This window comes from Melopsittacus undulatus, chromosome Z (genome assembly GCF_012275295.1).
Source record: "Melopsittacus undulatus isolate bMelUnd1 chromosome Z, bMelUnd1.mat.Z, whole genome shotgun sequence".
In the NCBI taxonomy this organism is placed as follows: Eukaryota; Metazoa; Chordata; class Aves; order Psittaciformes; family Psittaculidae; genus Melopsittacus; species Melopsittacus undulatus.
The window spans coordinates 28919318-28932575 of record NC_047557.1 but is presented as its reverse complement, the minus strand read 5'-3'; the positions used below and the strand labels follow the sequence as shown (position 1 = coordinate 28932575).

The following is a 13258-nucleotide window of genomic DNA, read 5'->3' as shown; positions in this document are numbered from 1 at the left end:
AATGGCAATCAAGTATAAAGCTAAGTAAGAAAGTAGACTGCATTGCATAGCATAGTGTGCAGTATACTACTGGTACTCAGAGTGATGTTAAAGGCAAATGTGTGAGTGGGTTCTGCTGTGGTTGAATGGCTGCTGTAGCTCATGCTCCTTACTAGCAGTGTCAGTAAGAATTCCACCAGCTCAAGCCTAACCATTTTCTTTTCATGTGGATACACACTGTTGCAATACAATGTATAAAATCAATACAACCACTTTGCTCCCCAGAAAGGAACCTGGAGCAGTAGAATTTCTCCTTAAATAGAACAACTGGTTATGATCCTAAGAGAGGCATAGACTGACAAATAAATACAAGACGCTAAACTAAGAAGAATTAAGGATTATGCTTCATCAGGCAATGGATCTGTGTCAACTTTGGGACAGGAGAAAACAAGACTCTCCACAGTGCAATGTTACTATATGGAGTGCGAAGAAACAATGGACTTCCTAAAGTACAGGTGCCAAATGGAGCAGGTGAGTATACTTACAAGTGTGGTGCAGTGAGGCCAGCACTGAGCTGGAGCTACAGCCATTTGAGAGAAGTATCCATTAGGGAGACTGTGGTTTCTGGTGAGCTGTCAACTCAAGGAGAGCTAGAGTCAAATGCCTCTTGTTGGGCAAAGGTATTACCGGTAAGATAAATGATCACCTGGTCCTACTGATTTTCTGTGATAGTTCTTCACCACTGATTTGGAAATGAAGATGTAGTGTGCAAAGCTATTCTTGAAAGGTAGCCAACTGCTGCTGTGAGAACTCTGACCTGGGGTCAAAATATATTTGAGGGTGCTGAACAGAAGAAGAAATCCTAGTGACTGATATAGTGCATTGCTTTTGGGGGATGTGATATTAAAAATGTAATTTATGTCTGGTTTATGGAATGATCATAGGGGAACTGCAGAAATTCTGGTATAAATAGTGAGGACTTCTTGGAAGAAAGTAGAAAATTGATGTGCAGGAAGTATTCCCAGGAGACGAAGAAAAGCTGGGGCTGCAACCTACTTCTATCAAAGGGAGTTTAATAGAGCAGATGGCAGAGTGTCTTAAAATGCAAATGTAGCAGTGTGGTGGCTTCTCCAGGGCTGGGAGACCTTTTGGATTCACTTTCCTATGATAACTGGTATGTAAACAAGTGGAGATGTTAAACTGAGGCCAGCGAAGTTCTAACTGAAGGCTTCGAAGTTTGGCAATATGGAGATTTCTCCAGCAGCTCTACTTTAATTCTGTTATGTTCTTGCTCAATTGCTCTGAAAGGCCCTTAGCTACTGTTTCTCTGAAGTATTTTTTCCCCACTTCAACTGATATCTCTTCAGGCTATCACAAGAAGCTTTCTTGAACACTTTCAAAATTGTACCATGAAATTCTTGGAGTTGAGTACTGATTTCAGTTCCTTTTGTTTGTGTATTATTGTACTTCTTTGTACCTTATAAATATCAAGGTTATAAACACAGTCAGGATTCAAGCTTTCAAAAAATAAAGTGCATTTGACTCCCCCTTACCTAAAAGAAGCAGATAACAGTAAGTTCAGGCAGGGTGCTTTTAACATAAAACAGGTTTAGAGCTATTCAACCTGAGGACATGAACCTGGCAGCTAGCAGATGCAGCATCTATGTATTTTAGCAGTGAAGTGCAAACTCTGTAGGAGCACATATTAAACCAGCTTTTCACTCATTATCTTTTGCCTGTGGTTACTAGGAAAAAAACAAAATCTTCTGTATTTTTTTATGAAAGGGTTATTGGCTGTACCTCTTAGGAGAGAGTGAGGGAGAGACAAAGCAGCCTTGTTTTTTTTTTTGTTTTCCAATTCAGCTGATACTTTGACATAATTCAACAGCAGACTAGAAAAATATATAATTTTTCTCTCTAGTTATATGCAGAATAGAATCAGTGATACCTAAGTAGGCTGCTTTGCAAACTGTCTTTTTATTAAGAGGACCTGGATAGAAGCTAGGTGAAACATAGAGAGAGTAGAGTTTCTTTGGTTTGAAAAATGAGCAAGCAGTCTTTTTGGAAATTCTGATTATTTCTTACTCTTTACCCTCCATGTTCCAGTGTCTGCAATAAGCTTGATAGTTGTAAATGACAGACAAATGGTGAGGCTGGCAGATTATTTTCTCTATGTTTATAGTTGAAATAAGATTAGGAGGTCTGCAATAAATTTTGCTTGCTCTTTATACGGGCGAGGTGAAGTCGAAAAAGAAAAACATGGGTATTACATATACAGGTAATTTAAAGGGCAAATGCTATCCTTTTTAGATTGATGTTACAGTGTCTCCACTTATGCTTAATTACCTATTTATTTTTTTTTAAATACTGTTTAATTATTGCTGGTCCAAAAGTATGAGTGTCTATAGATAGCTATGAATTTTGGAAGAACTGGTACAATCAGTGAAAGCCCCAAGGAAAGTATATTGTATTTTACAACATTTTTACGTCATTACTTGTATTTGTTTAAGATTCTTTACATCTTTTTTAAGAGTTGCCTTTCTGAGTTCAAGCTTTTGAACTCGAGGAAACGATACCCAATTTTTGAACTGATTTTATTAATAACACATATTTTTTGTTTAAAGATGTCACATACTCTTTCCTTTTCAAGCTAGTTCTGTGTCCCCAGAAGCAGAAGGAAAATTCATATTGACTTCAAGTGTATTGATTGTGTCCCAGCTATGGCAGAAGACAAGCTGTAGAGAAGCTGAATGGCCACTTGACTCTCGCAGGAGATGATAGCTGGTGAGATGCCCTGCTGCCTTTTGTCTTAATAAGTACTGGTATTATAGGCCATATATTTAGCTTTTCTAAAATTACATTAAAGGGAAAGTATGCGGCATTGCTGGACTCAAGGAGAATATATTCAGTTTGTACTCCAGAGCAAGGTTGCTAATTAAAACTTTGCAGCTTGGAAAGTTCATCACTGCTAGTTCAGTTCTACCAGTTCAATGGTAACAAAACATTCATAGTAGTGAATTTCAGGCACTATTGAGATGGACTGGATAGGAAACATTAACCACACTCTTTTACTTGCCCTTGCTTAGTTCCCCTTCCATGCAGTACTTTGCAACTGAATATACTGGATAATTTTTTTCCTGTTCCATATTGAGACCAGTTTTATATCCTAAAATATAAGGAGAATAAAAAAGTAAATCACTTGCTAGCTGAAATACAATAGTATCAGTTTTGGATATGGTGGAAAATGTATTAATAGTATGAATGTTCTAGCACAGTACATTCACATGTATTGAGCAGATAGTATTAGCCTAAGCAGCCTCTGTGTGCTGGTACAGGGCAGTCACTGCCAGTAGATCTGAACAGCAGAACTGATGTTATTTGTCTTTTCCTTTTCCAATGTGAAAGCATATATTTAACTGTGGGGCAAAAATCAGTTGCTAGGGGAAGTTTGAGCAGACACACAGTTGATATTTTATGCATATAATTTAGGTAACCTCTGAGATGCAGATGACATGGACGCTTTAGTTGTCCTTTCCCACGTCTACCTGCTTCTTTAGGGCAGCACAAAGGATTTCAGGGAGGAATAAAGAAAGCACTTAAAATTCCTTCTCCTTTTTTTATATTTTTCTCAGGGGAAATTACAGGTCAGACAATTCTTGAAGCAGAATAGGTCATGTGAAATAATAGTAATGTGGTTGAAGGCAGTATTATGATTAGAAACAGTAATCCTAAAATTTTCTGTGAACTGTTTCAGATCTTAGTAGTAAGTATTCCAGTGGTAAGCTGAATGGAAAAATTCCTGAACTTATGTTTCATAAGGGTCTTTTTTATTATATCTCAAATGCTAGTGTGTAGATGTCACAGGCTGAGTGGTGCAGTTGGTAAGCTTGAAGCAGAGGGACCTTGACAGGTTGGAGAGGTGGGCCCATGCCAACCTCATAAGGTTTAACAAGGCCAAGAGCAAGATTCCTGCGGCTGTTGAGGGTGCAGGTGGTCAGGTGTACTGGGGTTGGGGCAGTGGAGGGATTGAGGGTACCTCTGAGGAGAAGGACTTGGGGGTACTGGTGGGTGAAGGATTGGACATTACCCCACAGTGTGTACTTACAGCCCAGAAATCCAACCATATACTGGACTGCATGACAAGAAGTGTGGCAGCAGGTCAAGGGAGGTGGTCCTTCCTCTCTACTCTGCTCTCCTGAGACCCTTCCTGCAGTGCTGCATCCAGCTCTGGAGTCCTCAGTACAGTAAAGGCACGGACAATTTTGGAGCAAGGCCTTGAGGTGTGACAGTGTGGGGGCACAGAAATGATCAGAGGGGTGGAATGCTTCTCCTGTAGGGAAAGGCTGAGAAAGTTGAACTTGTTCAGCATGGAGAAGGCTCCAGGGAGACTTTATTGTGGCCTTTTAGTACTTAAAGGGAGCAAATAAATAAGATGGAGAGAGGCTTTTTACCAGGGCTTATAGTGACAGGACAAGGGGGATGGTTTTAAACTAAAGTAGATACAAGGAAGATTTTTTTTTTTTAATCTAACAGTGAGAGTGGTAAATCACTGGCACAGGTTGCACAAGGAGGTGGTGGATGCACCATCCCTGAAGACGTTCCAGGACATGTTAAGTAGGGCTCTGACCTGGAGATGTCCCTGCTCATTGCAGGAGGCTAGGCCTTGAAAGGTCCCTTCCAACCCAAACCATTTTATGATTGTATGATTTGCCTGGCCTTATCAGCCTCTCCCTGTTTGTCCTCTTAACCAATTCCTTCTCTTGCACTAATTAGCTTGCAGTTTTAAGGTGCAGTTTGATGACCCTTACACTATTACTGGTAACACCTTTTTTTTTAGGAAGATTCTCAGACAGTTTTCTTTGTCTGGTCTGCAAAGGTTTAAAGACTTCTTGAGTGGATTTAGAAAAATGATTCTAGCTCTTTCTGAACTTAAATTCTGAATAAGGGCCTTTAAGAAGAGTGCAAAAATTCTCAAGTCTAAATATGAGCTCATGAAATGAAACTGCTGCAACTTTTCACAGCAATGAATTAAGAATCCTAAACGAACCAAGAAGATATTAAATGCCTGTTGCATAACCATACTTTTGGATTTTGTTACTTCTGCTGCAACTTGAGCTGAACTAAATTATGAACATTTGTGTTTATGTCAAGAAGAGATAGTGTGGATGGAAACATGTATAAATGAAAAACTATGCATGCTTTTTTATTTTTGTGTGCTGCTTTTTAAAATTATTTGTTCTTTATTTTCTAGGTAGGCAACATACATCCATGAAAATACCTGTTTAAGCTTCTACTTAAGCTTGTACCTCTTTGCTTCTAAATATTTTGCAGTGCTGCCTAGACATTTTTAATAAAAACAGTTGTTCCTTAAGGAGTTCCCAACCTTCCTAGGGCAAGGAGATGAGAGAATAAAGAAAGAATCATCTCTGGTTTTTAGTTCCCAAAGTTAAGAAAGAAGACACTACCATAAAGTTTTTTACACCTAGGAGTCAGCCAGTAGGTGCTGTAGTAAATATTTAGATTGAGTTTAGAATATGTTTTTAAGTGAAGGAGGAGTAAGTACTGCCCTCTGACACGGGCTTACTTTTCTTGGTTTGTTTTGGGGCAGAAAAGGGAGGTTAGGAGAGGGGAGGTTAGGTTTGTAGGGTCATGGGTTTATTTTGCCAGATTACCTAGACTGCATGCACAGAGATGGTGAGTAGATATATGCTAAGACAGTTCTATGTAAAGGCCACTGATACTAGTGGAAAGGTTCTTATTGACTTAAAGGAAGCCTGGATCAGCTCCTGCTAGTCCCTTTTTGAGCCCTTTCTCCAACTGAAGCCAATTAAAGGGATCAGTGTATTGTAAAGACAACAAAATAGCTACTGAAAACTGTGATCACTGAGATGATTTTCATAGCTGGCAGAAGTTGAGTTCAGCAGCACATTTAGTACAGTGGACTTCCACTTCTGTCTCTTATATCCCAGAAGCCACCACTATTGTTCTGTGTACTACGGATGACTGAATTAGGTTTTTAATATATGGAAGGATTTCTATACAGTGGTAGTCTCATAATCATAGAATAGTTAGGGCTGGAAAGGACCTTAAGATCACCTACTCTTACAGTACACGTGCACATATTTGTGTTAGCATAGTAAAAGTTCCATTGCTAGCTCTGTTGGTTTTGTATTTTCCTGTTCAATATTGAAAATTCTGTGATGAATTTTAATGTATTTATCTGCAAGGGGAAATGAATCTGTGTGTAAATATATTTTGATCTCAAGATAAATAAATCTAAACATAAATTATTTTTCCTTTAAATAATATTACATGCTGTCTAGAAATTAATTAAGGTCCCTGCATCTGAAAGAGTAACCTGAAAATCCTGTATCCATTTATGTATGGCTATATAACTGTGAGTCAGGCACAAATGCTTATCCAGCAAAAATGTGTATCAGCAAATTTGTCTCTGTGATTCATTGCCATTGACTTCAGTTGGCAGTGTTCCTGCAAGTAGCATGGGTGGCATTATGTCTGCATGTGTCTGTAAGCATGTTCTTTTTATCCAGAAAACAGACTGCAACTGTTTAATATCAGACATCTGGAAAGCAAATCATCTGCACTGGTCCTGACGGCCTGATCTTTTCAGGCCATCTGCTTCTATGTCAGGTTCTTCTGGCAGCTAAAGAGTATGCAACAGAGAGAGGTTTTCCATTAATTTCACACCGTCACAGGTACGGAATGTTCCAGATATGCCCTGGACCCTACAGTGGCTTACAAAACTATAGCAGAAATGCTGTGTTAGAAACTTAGTTTTCCTAAAGGCAGGTCTGCTTATTTTTTTTCCCACAGTAGCATGATATAAAATGAGCACAGGCAGAGTGATAACACCTTCAAACATGTGCAGGAAATATTTAAGGGAAAGATGTTTGGTTGGTTGGTTGGTTGTTTTTTGTCCAAATATGGAGTTCTTCAATCCTTCCTACTAGCTACTATGTTCTGGTTTTAACATTTTGGCATGCTACCATGCACAGTGGCTGTGCGTTTCTGAGTAGAAAGGAAGGAAGACTCTATTGTCTGGCTTAATGTTTGGCAAATAACATGTTAAAAACATTTGTGAAGCAAAAAAAGCATTCCTGAAGTGGGAAAGTTACTTAAACTGTATCAGGCATAATTAAAATATAATGAAATAATAAAATATTTCTGCTGGTTTAGAAGCAGAAGAAATGGATGGCTGAAAGTTACAGGGTATGTGGCTCACTGCAGGGTGCTGTGGTAAGGCAGTAATGATTAGTGGTGACTGAGGATTTGTCTGCACCTTTTTTTTTCTTTCTTCCCTACTCTGTCTCACTACTGCTTAATAAGATGAAATGCATCTGACTTGTTGATTAAAATGTAACAAACCTTATATATGTACTCGTCATTCACTACAATTTCTGAATTTCCTTATTTTAAAATTTTTATTTGTAAACAAAAGGCTAATTTCTTTAGAGATCCACAGATAAAGGATTCTTATTTTACTGCTCTCCTTTTCTTCCTCTTTATTAAAAAATTAAGTTTTCAGGAAAGACTTTATTTTTTTAAATTTACATTTGATGGTGCTTTGCCTTAGCAACTAAACAGGTATCAGAATTCAGTTTTTAATGTAGTCCTTAGCACAAAATGAAAGAAGCTTGTATCTCAGAATGATACAGATTAATAGCTGCTGACACTTTCTCTAAGCTGCAGCCAACAACTCTTTAAAAAATACTCCTAGTGATTATATTGTGCTTTTAGTCATTTTATTGTTTAATTATAAATTAAATGGAAATGGTAAAAAGCCATGTACCATCACAACTTTTCCTTGATAGTTTTATGATAACTTAAGCTTTATAAGTCTTATTTATGTCAAACTATAGTTGAAATGCAATGATGCTCTCAGTAATGTGTGGGCATACATAAGCAAAAATAAGGTAAAAGTAAATATATATTGCAATTAGAAAAGTAAAGGAGTTGCAAATTGAGAATACAAGTATGACCTTCTCCTTCTGCAAATCCAATAAGTTTATAGCAGGCCCTTCCCCTCCAAGATTTTTTATAAAGAAGGAAATGCACTGGCTCAACTGTCAAGCTGAGTAGACACCAGAAGTGTGAAACCAATTTATGGCTAGCAGTATGAGGTATTATGAAACGCTATTCTTGATTTTTTTTCCTTAAAGTTCTTTAAAAGTACAAGGAAGTAACTTTGTCGTAATATTCTTTGTATCCGCTCTTACGTGAAAGACAGGTGCTTTATTGCTCAGTGTCTGAACTGCAGTGATTTACCACAGTAGTCTGAGATTAATAGCTGCTGATTTGAAGTTAATGAAACTGTGCCTGTTTATAGTAGAAACAAAACGATATTTGTAGAGATACTAGTGTATAGCTCAAGAAATATATTTCTCAAAACACTTCTAATTTAATACCTATCTAAACAAATATTACTTTTAAAAATTTTATTAAAAAGAAGTGTCTGATTTCTCTAAAGGTTGCTGTAGTACTGTTGAAGTAGATCTGCTAGTTCGTGCCTCGAATCACACTTTGATGGTGGCTATTTCAGACTATTTACTTGAGCTCTGACTGCCTTAGGAACTACACCCAAGACAGTCAGGATATTGAGAGGGCATTTGTCCTAAATTGTCACCATTTTGAATCCATGTTACAGAGGTTCTTTACATTTTCTGAATGCCCCTTTTAGTCATGTATGAGGCTTTATATGATACAATTAATACTCAGTGTATTAACTATTATATACTCAGTGTATGTATGTATGTATGATACATAACTATCAAATACTCAGTGTATTATCAGTATCACTAAAGAGATTATAGGCAGTGGTGGGTGTTAGGATGAGGCGGCTTGCATATCAGAAAAATATTTTAGAGCCCATGACTCTAAATAACAACTTCTCCTCCTTTCTATTATAAACCAACTTATGCTTTTGAAACTTGGATGTGCCTGTTATACAGCAGTCATTAGAGGACGTAACTTGTTTTAGTCTCTTGTTATTGCAACATTGCAACATGACAATCTCCTTGAGGTTGTCCAAATAAAAAGGAATATTATTTAAATTCGCACTGATTGTTCTGTATCACAGTATTCTTTTTATACTGCTTGCAGTTGGTGACTCGTGATCTGCTTGTGATTACATGATTTATTTGTTAAGCTGCATGATTGCAGATAAAGTCAGAGCTCTGTTCTGAGGCTGACATGACCCTGAGAGGTGCATGGTGAAAACCACCTGTGCCTTCGAAAATCAGGTTATGTATGAACTCTGTGTTGAGTGTAGATAACTTCCAGACTTGAATCAGTGTCTTTGGAAGATGTCTTTTGCTTTGTGAGCATACCAGCTTATGTTACCTGTTACTGAGAGATATTTACATTGCACTTAGTTGTGTGAGGTAAAAGTTCTTTGCTGTGCTTAGTGTTGTAAAGGTGGTCATGAATCAACTGAAGTAACAGGCAGTAAGATACAGGCAACTGGTAAACAAGCATATTTGAAGCTGACTATTGTTGGGGCTGTATTTCTTTCATTTTGTGTTTGCTTCATTGACAAAAGACAAGATAATGTTGATGGATGTGAACTGTTTTTTGGCATTAGCCGCCTGCATGCTGTAGGTGCTGATCAGTTTTCAAAATGGGATGTAAGTGTAGGGAACAAAAAAAAACTTGAAAGATTTAAGGCGTATAGCAGTAGATAACTGTGTCAGGTTATCCTTGTTCTAAAGCTGATTTGCAGTAATTAAATTAGTGTAAACATCTTCTTCCTCTTAATCACAAAGGCCAGGAAAATCTTAAAGGGAAACAGGATGAGAACTGGCAGGGAAACAGGAGCAACTGTTAAATCTCTCATTCCCAGAAAGAGTTCATATACTTAGGAAAAGTCATTCTGTGAGGTGAACGCCTTTTCTAGTGATTAAATGCTTTAGCAGTTTCAAGAAGCATGTACCTGGGAAGTATTTGAAACACACTTTGATAGTGTTTAAATAATGTTAAAATGTTGTTAAATATTAAACATTTAAATAATGTTAAAATAATCTTAAAAATGTTTAATAATGTTAGTGCACGTAACATTTTAATCAGAGAAAGAGCAGTGCAGAAGTAAATACTTAGTGCTCAGTTTGGTAGAAGGCATCTATGGATAGGTACAGGTATCTACAAGATAGATTTATTTTCCAAGTAATAGTCACTGCTTAGACATATTTCCAGCAAGAAGATAAGGAGTTTTCATTAAACACTGAGCTATGAAAGTGAAATTTTGCAGAGTTTGTGCCTTTGTTTTAATCTAGATTCAGCCCCTCTCCAGATTCTAGGGCCCCATCCCACTCTGCCCCATTTCCAGGCTTTGACTTGTTTCTTTTCAGACTCTCAATCACAGAGTTTTCTGACAAGGAAAACTTTATCAAGATGTCTTTTGAAGAGGAGCAAAGGAGGAAGACTTTGGTACTACTAAAAGGATTATTGCTTTTTTCTTTTTTTTTTTTTTTGTCATTAATATGCTGAATAAAGAAACAATTTTAAATAAATTATGAGCTGCTATTTTTCTGTCTAGAAATCATTCATCAAACATAGATTTCAGAGATATATTAACATATTTAATTAGATTGGTCTGCTACACTAATAATCGCTTGTTTGTGAAGTACGCAGGAGATAATGTTACAAACTATGTAGTTCCTCATGAAATTTACTTTTATGAACTCTTTCTTTTAATTGACTGTGATATGGAGTGTTTCTTTCCTTTCGTTTTGCAGGAAATGGATCTCATCTGTTACCTAACAGAGCAGCTGTTTATTCTGAGCTTGAAAGAATTCAGGCCTCCTTGTAGTAACACACCTTTGCTTAAATTACACAGAATTCAGGCTTGACCTCCTTATGGAGGTTGCAGCCAATTCGTATGCATAAAGCTGACAACAGCATCATGCTGTTGTCATTAAAACAGTGTCTTAGGACTTTCTGTCTGCAGTCACCGTAATGTTAAAGATGTAAACAAGTGAAGTATTAAGGCAGTGTAATGGTTAATCAGGTGAGATTCCAAGGCTTAAATATCAGAAGCCTTTTTCTTACTTGCTTTACGTGAAAGAGCAATTTTTTTAGACATTTTGAGTGTTGTCATTCTTGATATAGATATGACTGGGTATGTAAGAGAAATAAAGTAAGAGGGAAAAGCAAAGAGAAGTCAGTCCTTGTAAGGCTGAGTGGAAGTAATGGGCTCTGTCCAGGGGAGTCCTTCTCATTTGTTGGAACACTGTTTAGAATTTGAGAGAGTTCTGTTCATATTGCCTTTAACACCATGCAAGTTTTGTGTGTCCTTTGGACATGCTGTTTTGAAATGCTGAATTTTCTGCTGAAGCTTAACTTAAAATTACTGTTCTATAGGAAATTAGCTGGGGTTTTTTTCCAAGGGCTTTTTTTCTCCTGTTTACAAGAAGAATATAAACTCTTTTACAAACTGTTTTTTTTTTATATAGTGAAATGAGTCCTAAGGGTGTCCTGAATGTATCCTAATGAGAGAATTTACATTTTATTTCAGTGTTGCGCAGACACTGAGGATGTACACCACCTAAATGGATATGGAATTATTTTTCAAGTCAGGTTGAGAAAATGAAGGTTATCCCAGAGAATCTCTGGCATCTGCAAGTAGAAAAGCAGTGAGCAATGTCCTTGTCCACCTCAGTGCACTAACAACCTACTCGTCCTTTTTAAAGTCTCCTATAGTTGCTGACTTGCCAAATCTGTGCAGCAAGCTGTCATATTCAATGAATGCAAAAGCAACAACAGAGTTTGAAATGTATTATTTTCTTTTTCCATTTTAACCGAAGGGAAAAAAAATATTTCCTTCACCTTTCAAAAACTTCTGCAGTGTGTGACATTAGCTGCTACCTTTACTGCCTTGAGTCCTGATACCAAAATACAATCTGGTCCTTTCCTGTCTTTTATTGTTGTTCTGAAATATCAAAGCAGTATGCTGCCTGACTTTCAAGGTGAACAAACATCTGGACAGACCTAGACATGGCAAATACAGTTTTAGTGATGCTGTTGTGTTGTATAGTTTATAGCCTGGCATGAGAAAAGATCCCAGCATCTGGCTACTTGCCCTCTGTTCCCTACAGGCCAGAAAATGGGTGAGGAACGTCCACATGAGCTCCAATGAACATGTAGGCTCTTCTAATTTAGCAGGCAATTGATTTCACTATGGTTATGGCTTAACTATGATGTATTAATTGTAACTGGCAACTGATAAATGGCAGAAGACAAAACAAGTGGGAGACTTTGGAACAAACTGTTCACCGAGTTGATTCCAAATGTCCATTAGCTCAGTGTAGATGTGGGTTGTAGGAATACTTAAGTGACATCTGGAAGTGAAAATTCCTAAGTACCATATCCTACTTTCTTAACATGCACCTAAAACTGGAGTAATTTTTTTGCCTGATACTGCTATGAATACTTCAAGATTAATCAATTTTTAAAATACAGACGTGTTTTTGTAACTACTTTGAGATACGCTTTTTTGAACTTTAGACCAATCCCATTGTAGTCCACACCACAATCACTTATTAGACAGGATTGAACTCTCAGTATCTAGTTACACTCATGTTGCTGTATTTGAGAAAAATGTGAACATTTATCACAAAATTTGATCTGGAAAAAATAGTATTTTAAAAAATCTTTTGACAAAGTGGTTGCTCCATAGTTGCTGAATAAGAGCTCACAGTAACAAAAACAAACAAAACCACAGGTCGTTTTTAAGTGTAAGCCCAGTCTTTCAAATGAAAAAATAGTCTTTATAAGTTGTAATGAATTTATGAGTACGTTTCAATGTCTCATGACAACTCCAGGAGGAACTGGCTGCCATAAGTACACAGGAGCTCCACATTAAAGTACAGATCAAAAAAGACATGGGCTTGTTAAGGTTGGTCCAGAGGAGGGCCACAAAAATGGTCAGGGGATGGGGCATCTCCTATGAAGACAGGCTGAGAGTTGCTGCTGTACAGACTGGAGAAGGCCCTGGGAAGACCTTACAGTGGCATTTAATTACTTAAAGGGGCCTTATAAGGAAGACAGAGAGAGGTGTTTTACTATGGCCTGTAGCGACAGAAAAGGAGGCAATGACTTTAAGCTGAAAGGCGGTAGATTTAGATTAGATACTCAGAAGAAATTCTTTACTGTGAGGGTGGTGAGACACCAGCAAGTTGCACCAAGAAGCTGTGGCTGCCCCATCCCTGGCAGTGTTCAAGCCCAGGTTGGACTGGGCTTTGAGCAACCTGGTCTGTCCCTGTCT

At 37.6% G+C, this 13258-nt stretch overlaps 1 protein-coding gene across 1 annotated transcript in view; it reads left to right on the top strand.

Moving 5' to 3' along the window:
- The first annotated feature begins 446 nt into the window (after positions 1 to 446).
- The window catches only part of LOC101875172 (histone-arginine methyltransferase CARM1), a 57115-nt gene continuing 44303 nt past the window's right edge, over positions 447 to 13258 (top strand). Inside the window, exon 1 of the mRNA XM_034072711.1 lies at positions 447 to 510. Within this exon, the coding sequence (XP_033928602.1) occupies positions 447 to 510 (64 nt within the window). The remainder of the gene's footprint in view (positions 511 to 13258) is intronic.